The following is a 19,044-nucleotide window of genomic DNA, read 5'->3' as shown; positions in this document are numbered from 1 at the left end:
TTAACTTCAGTTGAACTGCCATTGTTGTTGTTCTTTCTTCTTTTCTTTAAAGAGAGACTAGCATGATGCAAAAACAGATGCTGGGATTTTTCCAGAATGCTTTTGTGCATCATGCAAGCTGCATACACGTTTTAGAGAGGAAATGCACAAAGGAACAAAAGCTTAGATCAAAAATGCTTCCAGTGACCTCTTTGCGTCAGGAAGTTAAAAGGCATCCCAAAATGGTGCTCATTAACCCTGCTTTGGAGGGACGCGGTGGCTCGGTGGCTAAGATGCTGAGCTTGTCGATTGGAAAGGTTGGTGGTTCGAATCCCTAGCGCCGCGTAATGGAGTGAGCTCCCGTTCCTTGTCCCAGCTTCTGCCAACTTAGCAGTTTGAAAGCACGTAAAAAGTGCAAGTAGAAAAATAGGGACCCCTTTGGTGGGAAGGGAACAGCGTTCCATGCGCCTTCAAAGGCATTTAGTCCTGCCGACCACATGACCACGGAGACGTCTTCGGACAGCGCTGGCTCTTCGGCTTTGTAACGGAGATGAGTACCGCCTCCTAGAGGCGGAAACGACTAGCATGTGTTATGTGCGAGGGGAACCTTTACCTTTTAACCCTGCTTTGGGGATGGTCTGGTCTCGCAGCAGCGGTTGTCAGATGGAGCTGTGATTTGGGGGTAAGGGCTGAAACACTAACTTTCAACTTTTTGTGCAAAGCGAAGACTTTGCCACCAAGAGACTGCTCTTGTATTGTAGTGGTATGTGAGAAAGGCCTCGGGGCGACGTGGAGAAGAGAAGCTCCCTAGGGAATGGTCAGATAAGAGACAGCATAGCCCTGAGCTGTATAACGGCAAGAGGTTCAGAAGGGACCCTCCCTAGTTTCTCATTCTGTAAAGGAGAGGGCTGTAATGGGATGTGTGGAAGACCTTGGGAGATGGAGCAAAGTGATACTATTCAGATAAGAGAAGACATGGCCCAGAGCTACATAAGGGGCAGAGAAAGAGACTCCGAAGCGGCCCTCCCTAGTTTCTTAGGCTGTAAAGCAGGAAGCGATAATGGTATGTACGAAAGACCATGGAAGATGGGGAGAAGAGATGCTGCCTAGATAAGAGGCTGCATAGCCCAGAGCTGAACAATGGACAGAGAAAGAGACTCAGAAGGGACCCGCTCTAGTTTGTACAGCTGTAAAGGGAAGCAGTGGCTCAGGGGCTAAGACGCTGAGCTTGTCGATCGGAAAGGTCGGCAGTTTGGCGGTTCGAAATCCCTAGCGCCGCGTCACGGAGTGAGCTCCCGTTATTTGTCCCGGCTTCTGCCAACCTAACAGTTTGAAAGCACATAAAAAACACAAGTAGAAAAATAAGTAGAAAAAATGCAAGTAGAAAAATTGGTGGGAAGGGAACAGAGTTCCGTGCACCTTTGACATTTAGGCATGCCGGCCACATGACCACGGAGACGTCTTCGGACAGCGCTGGTTCTTCGGCTTTGTAACGGAGATGAGCTCCGCCCCCTAGAGCCGGGAATGACTAGCACCTATGTTTGAGGGGAACCTTTACCTTTCAAGGTGACGGCAGGAAATTTTTCACTTTCAGATTTGTAAGATTCTTTTCATATGGAGCTTTACAATAAAGTTGAACTATCTCACCTGGTCATGTTTCCTGTCTGGTGTACCTGGTAAATCTGACCCTTACGAATCTGGGAGGGGTCCAAACAAAGAAACTGGAAGCTATTTTCCCTTCAGTTAACTGGCTGGAATCAAACACACACACACACACACACACACACACACACACACACACACCCTAGAAGTTGGCAGGGCCATCAGAATTCTGAAGCTAACAATGTCGTCATTCTTCTTTTTTGGCATTCTGCTGGGCTCAGGGTGTTGCGTTTTGTGTTGGTTGCTGACTTCCACCCAAAGCACACAATGCCTTCCTGTACATATCTACTACGGATGCTGCCTCTGTGTGTGTGTGTGTGTGTGTTACAAGCAAAGCCAGAGACAGCAGAGATATTAATATCTTGGTATAATAGAATGAGATACTCGCCGGTGTTATATTTTTAACACAAAGCTTGATGGGGAAGACCAGTGGGTTTTAGATACAGATAGTCTTTGACTTACGACCACAACTGAGCCCGAAATTTTCTCTGGCTGAGTGCGCTTTGCCTCATTTTGCGACCCTTCTTGCCACAACGGTTAAGTCAATTGCCGCGGTTAAGTTAGTAACACAGGTCATTGAGTAAATCGATGGTTTTCCCCCGTTGATTTTTGCTGGCCAGAAGGACGCAAAAGGGGAAACCGCGCGACTCTGGAAGTCACTGTTTCCAGTCCCTTTTGTAACTTAGAACGGTCACTAAGCAGACGGTCACAAGTTGAGGACTATCTGCGTGGTGCGTTAACATTTAGGACGTGGAATTTAAGACGGGCCTTTTTGCATTTAAGGGACAAAAGAGATGCGGGAAAAACCCACGAATAAGGGAGCCACCATGGACTGCTCCTCCTCCCCCATTTTTTTCCCTTTAGAATGCTCATCGTGGAAACAGATGGGCGGTCTTAAGAGGTCATCTAGTCCATCCCTACCCCTCAGGACTAAGGGTTGCCTCGAACATCCGTGAAAACCTGCCCTTCCAGCCTCTTGTGGCGAGCCCTCCAAGTCCAGTTTGCTCAAATGTTCCGCCTTCTTTCCCAGCGAGTCCGCTTAACCTACCTCGCAGGCTCGTTGTTGGACGCAGAGCAGGTTGGGGGGGGGGGAGGTGCTCCTCGTCCCCCTCCTCCCCCTCCACCCCCAGTTGACTATGCTTGAATGAAAAAAGCCAACTTTTTTTTAAAAAAAAAAAAGCAAAAAAATAATAATAATACATATTTTGAGTGCCACCGGTTACGAGTTTATCAGAAATGTTTTGGCAAGGCGCGTTGGGATCCCCATCTTGCTGTTTCAACTTGTTTGTTGGCAGCTGGGAAGTGCCGCTTGGTTAAAAATGTTTACCTGCACGCTTCGTTCTTTGTTTTGGTACAAAGGTGTGGTGGGGTTGGCTGGAGGCCAATGACTCATGAAATGAATGAAAAACCAGGTTGCCGAGTTGCATAGAAGAGAACATTTGAATCTCTCTTTTAATTTTTTTTTTATTCTTCCAGCTTTAGCTGACCCAAGGGATAAAGTAGAGGGTTTTTTTGGGGGGGATTTTATTCATAAACATTTTTTTATTACAGCGTTTTGTCTGGATATATTATTTACACACACGCACAGACACAAAAAGAAACATAGCTAATGCTGTAAAAAATATGATCCCATTTACTAATATTAATACTAATAATTGTAATAACACCTAAATTAACGGCTCCAATAATACTACAGCTCCCATGCAATACAATCCCCATTTTTTTGTATTTAACTCATTCATACCTTTAATATTTATAGCAATTATAGTTATATATCTTCCCCTGTTTTTTAATAAGAAAGTTCATCGTTTTTCTTCCTCTAACTTCTACCCCTTGTTTTAAGCCACCCATAAAATCGATTCCATGTCAACTAAAAAAAATACTCTTTTGGACTTTTTAGTTGCCAATAGCATTCTGAGTCTTCTTTTTCTTTTCTTTTTAAAGTTAATCAGTTCATCTCGGCACATTCTAGGATCTTCCTAGAGGAGTGGCCTTTTTAAATTTGCTTTATTTTTTTGTTTGTCCATGTGGGATTAAATTCTGGGTTTTCTTTCCTCGTTCAAAGCAGACTCTGACCAGATTATGGGGTAGCTTCCTCCTCCCTTTCATTAACTGCCCGGTTTTAATTTGCAAAGAAAACTTAAAAATCCACTGGCTTTCTCAAATCCTGTGCTGGGAGGGCCTCGCCGGGTTTGGGGTGGACTTCAAAGCAGATGAGACCACACATGTGTTTTTCTGCTCATTGTAGGCCCCAGAAGTCATTATGTCTCAACATTATGGTGCCAAAGCTGATCTGTGGAGCATTGGGACGATAATCTACCAGTGCCTGACGGGAAAAGCACCATTTCAGGTAAGAGGAAACATTTGTTTCTGTCCATTTCTCCTGCGGCTTTGGGAGTTTCTTCATTATGTTACTGTCGCTTGTCCTAAATGTGCTTTTTTTTTTTTTTCTTTCAAGAGGCAACTGTTCTTGAATGCAGGGATGTAATCCTGTGATGTTGTGTTATTTGCAAAGAAAGGTGCTGTGGGGTTTTTCCCAAGGAGAAAACAAAAGAGAGAATGGGAGGTCCGGTTGCGGAGACGGGAGATTTTCTGGAAATTGTGACTTTTTGAAAAGAAACGCATCTCGGTTGAAGTCTGCAGAGATTCTCAGTCATCCAAGTTGTGGTTGTCCCAATGGTTCTTTTTCATGAGGCAACTGGACTTTCTTGTTTTTCTTTTAGAAGACGTTTCGCTTCTCATCCAGGAAGCTTCTTCAGCTCCGACCGGATGATGGGCAATTGGAAGGATTTATATTCCTTGCAGACAGCTGGTCATTTGCATCCTTTTAGAAAGTCTGTTGAGGCCACCTGGAGGTTTATCTGTGTCCTCAGGTTCACCTGAGCGGAATGGATTTCCAGAGGAAACATTGGAGACTACAGGAACCAGGAGCACTACTCAGGTGACCCCGAGGACACAGATAAACCTCCAAGTGGCCTCAAAAACCCTCTAAAAGGATGCAAATGACCAGCTGTCTGCAAGGAATATAAATCCTTTCATTCCCCACTATACAATTGTCTTTCTTGGTAGTGAAGAATTTGCCTCCGAAAATGTAAAAGATTTAATACTTCCTGGCTGGACTAGAAGACCTCCAAATTCCCTTCCAGTTTCTATTTCTATTTCTATTTCTATTTCTATTTCTATTTCTATTTCTATTTCTATTCTATTCTATTCTACTCTACTCTACTCTACTCTACTCTACTCTACTCTACTCTACTCTACTCTACTCAGTTGTTCTTTGTATCTTTGCTCCTAGGAAGAGAAAAAGAGTTTTGGGTAGGAGATTAAGCAAATATTTTCTTGTTGTGATTTTACATAGCCAGAGGACCACTGGCTTGGTCCCTCTGGAGATAGCTAAAGGTCTTTGAAGTTGTTCCTGAATAAATAGCCCAAGGAAGACCCAATCAAGTGTGTTTGCGTGTAAATATTTTCAAATGATTCTAGCTTGTTCTGCCCCAAGACCTTTTAGCAATTGAACTGCATTCAGTGGGATGATTCTGTTTATTCCTAGAACACTCTCTTCCATTTTGTAGAAGTGGGAGAACCAGGTTCCTTGTGAATCTTCACTTCTTGCTTTGGGTATTGTGATCTGTTTCTGATGCCTGGTGATTACATGGGACAGTTGTTCTCCGTTGACCTCTTCTTGGTTGTAACGTGTAACCCTGCTAAGGACGTTCCAAGGATGACTTCAATGTCATCTTTGTGACCTTCCCATTTTGGTTTAGCCCATCTATGTGTTGGGGTTAAGTTGACCTTTTGAGACAACTGAAATGATAAGAGGCTAGAAGGAGGGGAAAAAACGTGATAAGGTGGACAGGTGATGTGTTTAGTCTGGAGTGGAGATGACTTCAGAACAGAACAGAATATCAGAGTTGGAAGGGACTTTGGAGGTCTTCTAGTCCAACCCCCTGCTCAGGCAGGGAAGCCTATACCATTTCAGACAAATGGTTGTCCAGTCCCTTTTCAAAAATTTCCAGTGTTGGAGCATCCACAACTTCTGGAGGCAAGCCGTTCCACTGGTTAATTGTTCTCACTGTCAGGACATTCCTCCTTAGTTCTAGGTTGCTTCTCTCCTTGACTGGTTTCCACCCGTTGCTTCTTGTCCTGCCTTCAGGTGCTTTAGAGAACAGGTTGAGCCCTTCTTCTTTGTGGCAGCCCCTCAAATACCGGAAGACTGCTATCATGTCCCCTATAGTCCTTTGTTTCATTCAACTAGACTTAACCAATTCCCGCAACCATTCTTTATATGGTCCTCACTCAACTTCAGTCAAACCCACTGGCACCTGGAGGACTTTTTTTAGGCAATGGGGCAGAATTATTCAGACTTCTTCCAGCTCAGGACAAGAAACAAGGAATGTAGACTTCACTGGAGGTGTTTAAGTAGGTATGTGTGTGTGTGTTGGTTTTGGAGATATTATAGTTGACTTCTGAACTCGGCAGAGGTCAGGTTAAATGATCTTCAATATCCCTCCCAATGCTTCTATTCTTCAGTTGAAATCCTGCTTGATGGCTTAGCATATTGTGTGAATTCATCTTCTTGTGGTTTAAGGCTTTCAACTTAAGTCCTTCTGGCCAACTGACCTGTTTGAGGGCAGCATTTGAGAGCTCCTTCCTTTGTTGTTGTTGTGAAGTCATTTATGACCCCTCATGACCCCATGGACAGCATTTCTCCAGGCCTTCCTGTCCTCTACCATCTTCTGGAGTCCATTTAAGCTCATTGCCGACTGCTTCAGTGACTCCATCCAGCCCCCTCCTTCTCTATTGTCCCCTTCTTCTTCTTTTGCCCTCCATCGTTCCCAGCATTACGGCTCTTCTCCAGCGAGTCTTTCCTTCTCATGAGGTGGCCAAAGTCTTTGAGTTTCATCTTCAGGATCTGGCCTTCTAAAGAGCAGTCAGAGTTGATCTCCTCCACTTGTCTACTCCACAGCTGTGTGTGAACGCCTCTTGAGTAAGATTGACTTGGGATCTTCTTATGGTTACTATTAGTAGAGGATGAATTCATCCTTAGAATGGCCTGTCTTGTTGACACTTAGATTTTTCCTTGATCACAAAGTCTCCTTTGAATCAAGTAGGATCCTTGGGTCTTCATGGATTTGTCCATCAAGGTTTCTTCAGAACAGTATAAAGTGGTTTCTATTGAAACTTCTGTGACTTTGGAGGGACAGTCCTGAGAAACATTTCTGGTGTTCTCCTTCCCAAGAAACTACTCTAAGTCAATCATCCTTAATCAACCCAGGCCCGACTTCAGCATTGTTATCTACAGAACCTCTGAGAGCCAGAGGCCATGAGCTAACAACCTTATCTCTTTCTGTGGTGGAGAGAGGTGAATACTGATTAGATAAGATGATGAATTTTGAGAAAGCTATCAAAATGCAGAAACACCTGCCTTCCAGCAAGCTGGTCTTAAAATAATAACACTAATAAAAGAGACCCCAAATGCTGTCCTAGGAAAAGGAAGGAAAAATTCAAAATAGTCAGATTTGCATAAATTGCCCAAAGCCATTTCGTGTTATGCAAATGTTGCCTCCGCAGGAGACCTTTGAAAGAATGGGTCATTCCACCACCACCACGCTTAAAAGTTTCCATAAAGTTGTCGAGAAGACAGACAAGAGGATTGTGTCCTCACGGATGCCCCGTATTTTTAACAGATTTTGTTTTAATTCTTTTTGGTTAATGGCATCGTAAGTTCCCCAGGGCACATGTCGTGCAACCGGTGGAAACAATGCATAAATCTATTCCATAAAAGTCCATTTTAAACAGCAGCCAGAACATCAGAAAGCAAAACCAAGCTGGCTTAGGACCAAAATGCTACACTATTTTATTGGAAAGGCATGGCTGCAAGCAAGAAGGGGATGGCAACTGGTTTCATCTTCAGGTAGTCCTCAAGACCATAACGGAGCCCAACATTTCCGTTGCTAAGCGAGACAGGTTATTTATTTGTTATTTATTCATTTTATTGATTAGCCCTTAGCGCAGAGTTCCCAGAAACAAATTATTACTAAAGTTGGATGAAAGCAATTTAAAATGAAATTGGAATAAAATACGATTTAAAATGAAATCGGAATAAAATACAATCTAAAAATGCAATTGGAATAAAATACAATGATTTAAGATACATATAAAATATAGTAAAATTATATTTTGGGGTCACCCCTACAATCTACCCCAATCAGCAGGACAGGTGTTAACTGAGTTTTTGCCCCATTTTACAACCTGGCTTGCCATGGTTGTTTAAACAAATGATGACAGTTGTTCTTTCTAGTTCTGATGGATTCTGGTTGCTTTAATAGTGTTAAGGTGTTGTAAACTCTTCTCTTTCTCTTTTCCCCATGAGTGGGGCGGGCTCCAAAACCTAATCAAACAAATAAAGAAAACTATGGTTTATGAGCCGGGCACACTAAGCCCCGATCAGGCACGTCATCATGGCTTAAACAGAGCAGGAGAAAAAAAAACGCACAAGATTTGAGAGCACCGATTATTATAAATAGAACTTAACATTTGATACGCTGGTGCAGCTGTTGACCTTTTTCATAGTGTTTTTCTGGTCTTTTCTGCCATAAAATCTGCTTATCAGAAATTCTGGACGCCTGGCTCCTTGTTCAAGTCTAACCTGTTGGAGAGGATCCCACGTTTACTTCTGTTAAAAAGCCAACTGCAAACATCTCTCTCTGCCTTTTGCTTAAGCTACATGGAGGCCATGTGGTTCCTACGTTTTGCTATATTCTTATGTGCTGCTGGTTCAGCAACTCTGTTTTGGCCAACTAGAGTAGGTATTTTGGGTCTGGCAGAAAGGGGAGACTTCATAAGTGTCCTAGCTGCTTCCCTCTCGGTATTCTGGAAATGGAGTTCTTGGAAGTCTTCACCAACTTGGCCAAAGGTTGCTCAGAAATCCTGGAAGCAGCCAAGACATCCCAACAAGGAGGTTAGAGGAGGTGAAAAGAGGGATTTTGAGGTCCTCTTGAATTCATGTTTCAGAAGATGCAGCAGTAGACGTCTTAATCCCTCCACGTCATTTGTTATGATGGTTTGGGGCAATGTGGAGTAAACCAATGAAGGTTGAAATGGTTGGCTTGGTGAAACTATAATCCATGGTCCAATAAACACTGAGTTTACTCCAACCTCAACTGTGATAGGAGGGCGTAATTGATCATTCATGATCACATGGTGGAAATAATCTCTTTCTCCAAGGATCGTGGAGAGTTAATGGGCACCATGGGCTGGAGAGGTTGGCTGAGGGACCATCACTTCAACTTCTTGAAGTTGCACCATGATTGTGCAGTGGTTAGAATGCAGTATTGCAAGCTAATTCAGCTCACTGCCAACAGTTTGATCTTGACCAGTTCAAAGTTGACTCAGCCTTCCCTCCTTCCGAGGTCGGTAAAATGAGGACCCAGATTGTTGGGGGCAATAGGCTGACTCTGTAAACCGCTTCATAGTAAAGCAGTATGAAGCGGTATATAAGTCTAAGTGCTATTGCTGTTCTTTTCTGACAATAGGGTATTTTGGGATTGGATCAGCTGCGAGGCCGAGCAGCTGACAGGGAGTGGGAGTGTGGCTCCGGTGGCTGTGGAAGAAACTGGGGAAGGGCAAAGTCCAGCTGGGCAGAGCAGGAGAGAGGTAGAATAAGGGAGACAGAGTTCGGAGGAAGACCCAGCCTCACCCCCTCTTCATCCTAGAGCACGCAAGGAGGAATGGAGAAGGGAGCAACGTGAGTTGCGTGGCTTACAGGGAAGGAAAGGGCCCTGATTCCCTTCCTTAGCTGCAGCTGAGAACCACAGTGTATAAAAAAAGGGAAGCCTGCGCACAGCAAGTTGTTGGGAGCAGACGTGAATTTATCTTGTGTGGCTTATCTGTGTTCCTGGCATCTTCCCAACTGTGTGAGTTTTGCTGTGCTTTCAAGTCTGAAATCCCATCTCCTGCCCTGTCAAGTTAATTACTTCAGCTTGGTTTGTTTGGATTTTTAGTTACATTTTTGTATGTACCTTGTTTTGGACTGAATTTTCTACAGTTAAAAGCTGTTCCTGGGAGAGTTTTTTTTCCAGTCGAAGGTAACCTGGACATTGGGGGCAAAGTTGAAGATAATTGAAGGGACTCTTCTTGCTTATTTAACTGTGTTGCCTTTGTGCCATGCCCCTTTGGGTCATCGCACATGGTTGGACTCCAACTTCCAGAAACCACTAGCCAACATGGATGGGCTTCAACTCTCAGAATTGTCCAGCTGGGGAATTCTGGGAGTTGAAGTCCGTCCACCTTTAAAGTTGCCAAGGCCTAAAGTTTGGACCTTTTCCTTCCTCCCCTTTTGCTGCCTTGCCTGGGCTTCTCCACGTGCTTCATAAGTGGTTTTAAACTCCCTCCGGGACCACCTGCTTCTTCTATCACTTTATTTGGGGAACAGATTCCAGCTGAAGGAGAGCTGATCTGTTAGAGCCATTTTCTTCCAAACAGGTGAGAGACTTTGGCCCTTCTGGAATTTGTCATTTGACCCACTTTCCTTCCTGGCCAAAGGAGGAGGGGAGACCCCGAGCTCGCCCCCCCTCCCCCACCCACCAAATTCAGCGTGCCCCCAATGGATCGCACCGTCCTCCCCTTCCTCTCCTCGTGTTGCAAACATCTTATTTTTCAGCCGGATGCCAATGGTGCGCATCACTGAACAGGCTGGGTGGATGCATGCGCAAAGTAAACATAGACCCAACCGTGAAGCCGATCAGAAGCTTATTATGGTATCGTGTCTTGATCTTTTCCTGAAACCAAGCTCAGCAACATTGCATCTGTTCAGCTCAAAGCTCTTCCGTGGGTCAGGTGGCCACTCCCCCCCTTTGCAAACTTCCCATCTGGCAAAGTCAACGGGGGAAGTTGATTTGCTTAACAACCACATGATTCACTTAACAAGGACAGTGGTTTGCTTAACAATCAGTGGCAAAAAGTTTGTGAAGTCGGGTGTGACTTAACTGTCTGTCTTGCTTATTCTAATCCCAATTGTGATTGTTAATCAAGAGGGAGGGAGGGAGGGAGGGAGAGAGAGAGAGGGAGAGAGAGAGAGAGAGAGAGAGGGAGAGAGAGAAGAGAGAGAGAGAGAGAGATGCGGATGATAGATAAGATAGACAAAATAGGCCGTGAGTTCAATCCTAGGTAGAGGGAGATATTTCTATCACTGAGAATATATCCGAGAATATATCTGCTGAAAAAAACACACTCTGCATTGGCGATAGTAAAGGCATCCGGCCAGTAAACCATCAGCTCCATTCAGTTGGCCAGACTCAATCCCGCAAGAGATTATGGGGTCGTTAAAAGAGGAAGATGGATGGATGGATGGACGTATAACTGATGGGTGGATGGATCGATAGATGAGTAGAGAGGATGTGTAAATGGATGGATGGATAGATGAGTAGAGAGATGTGAAAATGGGTAGATAGATGAGAGAAGATAGATAGGGTGAGATAGATAGATGGTTGGATGGATAGAAAGAAAGAAAGAAGGAAAGAAAGAGAGAGGGGAGAGAGAGAAAGAAAGAAACAGAAAGAATATCACAAAAAGTAGGCATGAATGCCTACCACCCTCTCATTTCATCCTCCTCAAACCCCTCAGTGAGTTTTCCCCAAAGGCTGGTGAATGGACCTCCAGGATGGATGGGATGACTTTTAGCTACCAAAGCCCCCCTGCCCTCCACACCCCCGGGCGGGCGTTGGCAACCAAGCGTCGAGCTCAGGCCCAACTGTGCTAACCCTCTCCTTTCTCTCCCACTGCAGGCCAGCAGTCCTCAAGACCTGCGTCTCTTCTACGAGAAAAACAGGATGCTGGTGCCAAAGTAAGTTCTCCAGCCAGCCGGCCGGGGCGGTCTTTTCTCTCCTGCTCCCTCCCGCTCTTCTCAGCCGCCTGCTTCTTGTTGTGTTTTCAGTCAGCACCTGTCCCACTCATGTGCTTTAAGCAGCCACTTGGCAAGGTGCCTTTTCTGCTCTCTAGCTAGGAATGACAGCAACCAGCACGCCAACTCGGTTACCCCGGCTGACCTCACCCGGGTCTAAATATTTTTAAGCAGTGGGGTGGGGAGAAAAGGCAGGGCGGCGGGGAGCCCAAAACTCTGCCAAATCCACTCTTTTCGGCCAAGCGTAACAAGCTCCTTGGATTTTATTTTATTTTTTTCCCCCCTTCCTTTCTTCCCAGCCCAAAATAAATGGAGAACAAGCATTAGTCCAAGTTCTCCATGTCCCGTTTCACTGGGCTCCTCTTAAAAAGGCTGCGGTTGGTGGTGAGCCCGAACAATGGCCTTTGATGAGAAATTCCAGAGAAAGGACATTTTTTAGTGGGGTTGCAAGCTTTTTCCTTTTTAGTGGGGTTGAGTCATGGTTTGTTGCAACGATGAGTTTGTCGAGTAGTCTAGAGGGCAGGTTCAAATGCTAGAGCAGTGTTTCTTTTCTTTTTTTTTAATAAAGTTTTATTTGGGTTTTCACACACAAAATACAAGTAAAACATCTTTTTTGAAAATAGCATGGTCCCGGGTTGAACTTCTTTATACAGACACAAAACTCAATTTCATGCTCCTTTTTGTATTCTATTCCATATCTTATACTATTTTACATTTTCTATATAGTTTTTCCCCTCTTTTAATTTTCTCAATTTTATTTTGATTATCTCAATTCAAATCATTATATTTATACTTTTGTCTGTTCTGTTTCAATTTCATATTATCTTTTATCATTAAACAAATTTTCTCCTGTAGTTACTAATTGGAGTATGACACCTTTATATCTTTTAATTACATCCATTCAACTCTTATTTAAACTTCAATATATACCTTAAGTTTATGACCTTCAATATAATACATAATACATAACTTCCAATCAAATTCTGCTTGGCACATTCTTATAATACACACTATATTCTTTAAAAAAAAAGAAAGATTGTAAATATATGTAATTATAAACCCTCATTCCATTCCAGTTCAGTTCTATCATTAATAATCATTAAAACCATAACATCTTTAACACTTCTTTTCAATTAAATATCATACTTCCTTAAAAACACATATAATCTCCATAATTAATTTTTCCCTTATTTCTCTTCACATATGTTTTATAAATCATTAAATATACCTTTTGTTACATTTATTTATTGACAAGCATTCCACTGAATTACGATAGCTATTTTATCAGACATTTTAATCATACATTGTTTCATATTTTCTAAAATTATTTCTGCTTCTAATATAACCATACTATCTTATGTACCTTTGCAGAATCCCTTTTTCCATTAAGTTTTCACCCATTATCTCTAAATAAGACCCTGTTTCTCTATATTTTGCTTCTGTCCTTTATAACTTCTTTTCCTTTCTTTCTTCCCTCTCATCTTCTCCCTCCCCTTTTTACCCCCTTGTCTTCTAGTTCTAATTCTCTCTTCTGCATTTCCCTCTTCTGTTGCTTTCTGATTTTATACTTATTTTTCACTCTATTTTTTTGGGAGTTGTTTTTCCCAATCTTAAACTTCCCATTCTCTTTCTCCCCTTTCCTTTTTCCCCCATCTAAGATTACTTGTTCATTAAAGATGGCTTCTTCTTTGTCACAATCTTCTTCTTCTGCAGGCATTTCTTGTTGTTTCTCATAATACCAAATCTCCATTTCTAAAAACTAAAATACGAAGCCAAAAGAACCTCTCCCTTCTTGTGCATCTTCTTTGTACTTTTTAAGTTCCATTTTCAGTTCTTCTAAAAGTGGAGCCATTTAAAAAAGTTTTAAACAACCACCTGATTGATTTTAGTCATTCAAAACAATAACCAAGAATCCAGAAATCATCAAGTAATCCAGATAGTCCCGAGTTATATCTTCTTATTTCTTTTTCGGCTTTCTCTTCCTGGGGTTTTTGTTGCGATATTTCAGTTAGAATATATCTTTTGGAAGTCTTGTTGAGATTTTGCTGTAAGTTCTTTTTTAATTCCAGGCAGTCTCCTCCCTTCCAGATCCTGCCCTTTTATTCTTCCTCTCTCCTTTCCTGTTTTCAAAAGCTTTTAATTATGCAGAAATCTTTATTATCCCTTTGACTTTTTATTTTCAGCATTAAATGCCTATTGATGTCAAAGTGGATTTTTTTCCAATTTCTTGCTTAAGTCTCTTAGTTGTCAGTATAGGAAAAGGAGAAAACCAAATCTTTTCCCTTTTCTCTCTCCTTCGCAGCTTAAAAATCTTCTTAGGGAACAATGTTATTGTTTTTAACAGTTTCAATTCCAGGGTACCTTATTTGTTGCTTTTGCTGTTTGACCCGGTCAACCAAAACTTTCTCTTCTTATCTTCCTCCTGCACATTCTTTTCCGATCGAGTTCTTCTTTGTGGTGGCCATTTCTGACCACCGCTGCAACCGCCTTCGGGAAAGGGAGTAATGGCCAGCTGGGGAGGAGACATGCGGCTCTCCTCAACCCTGCTGGCAGTCTCCCTCCTCTTCACCACCTCTATGGGGTGGCTTAGCCCCGAAACCAGCCGGCTCGGGGCGCTCCAGCGGCGAGCACGGATCGAAGCCTCGCAGAGACGAGGTTTCGGTCTATCACTGAAGAAGCTCAAACCGGAAGACTAGAGCAGAGTTTCTCAACCTGAGCAATGTTAAGACAGGTGGAATTCAACTCCCAGAATTCCCTAGCCCAGGGGTCGCTAACCTTTTGGACTTCAGGGACCACCAAACACTCATAATTTTAAATCCCGCGGATAAATAATATGAATTTTGACTGATGGTAGCTTACTGATGTTGGTGGGAGAGAGTGAGAGATCTGATCTAACCTTGGAGGGCTGGCAGTGATATATTCTCTCTCTCTCTCTCTCTCTCTCTCTCTCTCTCTCACACACACACACACACACACACACACACACACACACACACAAACATACAGAGGTCCCTCATACACCCCCATCCCTTCCAAGGCAGCCACATTCTTTCACTAACTTACTTTTCAACTCTGTTTTCGGGAGAGAGAGGGGGGGGGTATCCTGTGATCCCAAATAAAGATCGATCGATCGATAGGAAAATGGAGTGGGGGATTTTCCTGCAGACTTTTTGGGGGATTTTCCCAGGGACCACCAAAAAATTTTGACGGACCACCAGTGGGCCACGGTCCACCGGTTGCCGACCATTGCCTTAGCCAGCATGTTTTAAGATAAGTGGACTTCAACTCCCAGAATTCCCTAGCCAGCTTGCTTTAAGACAGGTGGATTTTAATTCCCAGAATCTGCCAGGCTGCATGTTTTAAGATGAGTAGATTTCAATTCCCAGAATTCCCCAGCGAGCATGCTTTATTTAAGATTTTAATTATTTTGTTATTAAATTTTTGCCACTTGCTGTGAGGCAGCTCGGGGGTTAAGATCTCAACTCCCACAATTCCCCAGCCAGCGTCCTGGCTGGGGAATTCTGGAAGTTACAATCCATTCATGCATCTTAACAGTGCTAAGGTTGAAAAACAAGAATGGGGTGTGTCTAGTAGTCTAATGAAAAGAAGGACTAGGGGAGACGTGATAGCCGTGTTCCAATATTTGAGGGGCTGCCCCAGAGAAGAGGGAGTCAAGCTATTCTCCAAAACCAGGAAAAGGCAGGACAAGAAGCTGTGGGTGGAAACTAATCAAGGAGAGAAGCAACTTAGAACTAAGGAGAAATTTCTGACAGTGAGGATAATGAATCAGTGGAACAAATTGCCTCCAAAAGTCGTAAATGCTCCAACTTTGCAGGTTTTTAAAAAGACGTTGGACAACCATTTGTCTGAAGTGGTGTAGGGTTTCCTGCCTAAGCAGGGGGTTGGACTAGAAGACCTCCAGGGTTCCTTCCAACTCTTTTATTATTTGATGTTCTAAACTCTGTGCTAGACGATGGGAGTCAAAGCCAGAGGGGAATGACTTTGTCGGGTCTTGTAATAGCATGCTGTTGGCTGCAGGCCAGAAAGGAAGTGGGGGGCGGGGGAAGTTGGCCAAAAATTCAATTTGGATCTAATTTGATTTGAGGCTGGTGACGTTTCCATTTCATTTGGAAAGAAAGTAAAGGACATTAAGCCTGGTTAATTGGCTGGCCCTCATGCGCACTTTATCGTTTTGTCTTTTGATCAGCTTAAAACGTCCTCCAGGGTGGGAAGCTTTTGAAGGGACGGTTGAGATGGATCCAAAAAATGTTGTGAGCAACCCGATTTTTTTTCAGTGGCCTTTAGGTCATTTGCAAAAAGAGTTGTGTGTGGAGTTACTCGCGCACCTACCCCCACTCCATAAATCACATCAGAAGTTGGATAACTTTGCTTAATATCCCCTTAAGCATGATGTGGGTTTGAATTGGATATTATTATTATTATTATTATTATTATTATTATTATTATTATTATTATTATTATTATTATTATTTGCTTGCAAATACATGATTTGAACCAACATGCCATCTCAGGCAGGAGAGATTATTGAAAACGAGTCTGTGTAGCACTGTTCGTTTTGCTATTTTTTTAAAAAAAAAATCTTGTTATTAAATAAAACCTTGATAGTGGTACAGAGAGTCCTCATTTACCAACTGCCTCTTTTAGTGACCATTCAGATTCATGAAAGGAATGAAAAAGTAACATTTTGTGACCTGAACTTGCCTTGACAACTTTCCATAAAGCAAAGTAAAAGCTGAAGTTAGATCGCAAGTGGGGTTGCGGTTTCACTTAGCGACTGCTTCACTTAACAACTTGAGTTGCTAGTCCCTGTTCTGATGGCTAAATGAGGACTCCCTGTATATGTTTATACTATAAAAGTGCTGGGAAGAAAGAAAATGGTTGCAGAGGTGGCGCAGTGCTTAGAGTGAAGAATTGCAGACTAATTCTGCCGACTGCCAGCAGTTCGATCCTGACCGGCTCAAGGTTGACTCAGCCTTCCATCCTTCCAAGGTTGGTAAAATGAGGATCCAGATTGTTGGGGGCAAGAGGCTGACTCTGTAAACTGCTTAGAGAGGGCTGTAAAAGCACTGTGAAGCAGTATATGAGTCTGAGTGCTATTGCTATTATCCTTCCTTCCTTCCCTTCCTCCCTCCTTCCTTCCTTCCTTGGTGGTACACTGGTTAGAAGGCAGTATTGCAGGCTAATTCTGCCCCCTACCAGGAGTTTGATCCTGACTGACTCAAGGTTGATTCATCCTTCCATCCTTCCGAGGTTGGTAAAATGAGGACCCAGATTGTTGGGGACAAGAGGCTGACTCTGTAAATGGCTTAGAGAAGGTTGTGAAGCACTGTGAAGCGGTATTTAACTCTAAGTGCTGTTGCCCTTCCTTCCATCCTCTCTCCCTCCCTCCCTCCCTTCCTTCCTTCCTTCCTTCCTTCCTTCCTTCCTTCCTTCCTTCCTTCCTTCCTTCCTTCCTTCCTTCTATGGTGCACAGTGGTTAGAAGGCAGTATTGCAAGCTAATTCTGCCCCCTACCAGGAGTTTGATCCTGACCGACTCAAGGTTGACTCAGCCTTCCCTCCTTCCAAGATGGGTAAAATGAGGACCCAGATTGTTGGGGGCGATAGGCTGACTCTGTAAACCACTTAGAGAGGGCTGGAAAGCACTGGGAAGCGGGATATAAGTCTAAGGGCTATTGCTATTGGTTTAAAATCTTTGGAGCAAAGGAAAGGACAGCAGCTAACGATGGGAGAATTACTCTTTTTCATTTTTTTTTTTAAAAGAAGAATTAATTAAGATAGGAAGAAGAAAAAAACCCCAACTAGGAAAAATATCTTTTTTGCCTGCCGAGCTACCCAAAAGGCATTTGAGGACAATCTGAAGAAGGGATTGTATTGTGGTGTTGCAAGATTTGAGATTTGTGAGCTCTTTCTTCTGCAAACCCCTCCTCCTCCTCCTCCTCCTCACGTCTTCCGAGGCCCAACTTGACAAAAGAGTTGTGTAGCTGCTCTTGTGTAGTCCAGGAACTGCTGGGGGGGGGGCAGCTTTCCTAGAAATTCCCAGGATTTTGAAAAGACGTGGGAGGAAGCTTCTCTCTTGCGTGCAGTTAGTTGGGAAAAGGGGCGGTTTGCTTATCCTGCGGTTCCAGATTCTTTGATTTCTTTTTATTTGAGAGGAAGGGAGACAGAAAATCCAGGAGACATCCATACACCCCCCCAAAATTACCACCCTGGTTAAATGCTGCCATTTGTTGAATGGCAGAAGACAACTACTTGCAACTGGAGGGGGTGGGGAAAAAAACTAGCAAGGGATCAAATCCAGCGAGATCTTGGAGGGGGTTTGGTTTCAAAGACTGAACAGTTCAGCCGCTATGATGCTGAGACCGAATCTTACTTTTCCAAACAGGCTACTGCGTTTTGTGTCAAATGCCATCCATTTGTCTGGGCAGGAATACAGAATAACAGAGTTGGAAGAGGTCATCTAGTCCAACTCCTGCTGAGCCTGAGACCCTATACTCTTTTGGCAAATGGGTGCCCTGTCCCTTCTTGAAAAACCTCCGGTGTTGGAGCACCCACAACGTCTGAAGATGAGCCATTCCACTGGTTTAATTGTTCTCATTGTTAGGAAGAGGGAGACAGAGACAGACAGAGACACACACACACACACAGAGAGAGAGACAAAGAGAGAAACAGAGAGAGAGAAACAGACAGAGAGAGAGAGAGAGAGAGAGAGAGAGAGAAACAGAGAGAGAGAGACAAAGAGAGTCAGAGAGAGAAACAGAGAGAGAGAGACAGAGAGACAGAGAAAGAGAGAGAAGCAAAGAGAGAGTCAGATAGACAGAGAGAGACAGAGAGAGAGAGAGAGAGAGAGAGAGAGAGAGAGAGAGAGAGATAAGAGACAGAGAGAGACAGAGAAAGAGAGAGCAGAGAAGGAGACAGAGAGAGAGAGAGAGACAAAGAGAGTCAGAGAGAGAAACAGAGTCAGAGAGAGATAGAGAGACAGATGAGAGAGAAACAGAGAGAGTCAGAGAGAGAGACAGAGAAAGAGAGAGAGAGAGAGTCAAAGAGAGTCAGAGAGACAGGCACACACACACACACACACAGAGAGAGAGAGAGAGAAACAGAGAGAGTCAGAGAGAGATAAAGAGAGTCAGAGAGACAGAAAGAGAGAGAAACAGAGAGTCAGATAGACAGAGAGAGACAGAGAAAGAGTGAGAGACAGACAGACAGACAGACAGACAGACAGACAGACAGACAGACAGACAGACAGAGTTCCAATATTTGAGGGGCTCTCACAGAGGCTGTCTCCTATTCTCAAAGCACAAGAGGCCACGACATGAAGTAACAGATGGAAACTGATCAAAGAGAGATCCAACCTAGAACTAAGGAGACGTTTCCTGACAGTGAGAACAGCTAATCAGTGGAACAGCTTAGCTTCTCTCCAGAAGTTGTGGCTGCTCCATCACTGGAGATTTCCAAGAAGAGACTGGACAGCCACTTGTCT

At 43.5% G+C, this 19,044-nt stretch overlaps 1 protein-coding gene across 4 annotated transcripts in view; it reads left to right on the top strand.

The window, feature by feature from the left end:
• The window catches only part of ULK1 (unc-51 like autophagy activating kinase 1), an 86,319-nt gene that overhangs the window by 24,984 nt on the left and 42,291 nt on the right, over nucleotides 1-19,044 (top strand). For 3 of the 4 annotated variants that reach the window (XM_087942949.1, XM_087942950.1, XM_087942948.1), the window contains 3 exons: nucleotides 3,890-3,991; nucleotides 11,427-11,485; nucleotides 16,421-16,552. In XM_087942949.1, the coding sequence (XP_087799075.1) occupies nucleotides 3,890-3,991; nucleotides 11,427-11,485; nucleotides 16,421-16,552 (293 nt within the window). The remainder of the gene's footprint in view (nucleotides 1-3,889; nucleotides 3,992-11,426; nucleotides 11,486-16,420; nucleotides 16,553-19,044) is intronic. The other variant, XM_087942951.1, reaches the window with a different exon arrangement.

The sequence above is a fragment of the Notechis scutatus genome, chromosome 13 (assembly GCF_049901735.1).
Source record: "Notechis scutatus isolate UNSWTSFEM ecotype Mainland chromosome 13, rNotScu1.2, whole genome shotgun sequence".
NCBI classification, from domain to species: domain Eukaryota; kingdom Metazoa; phylum Chordata; class Lepidosauria; order Squamata; family Elapidae; genus Notechis; species Notechis scutatus.
The sequence above is the reverse complement of the archived record's forward strand: the minus strand, read 5'-3'. Positions and strand labels throughout refer to the sequence as shown.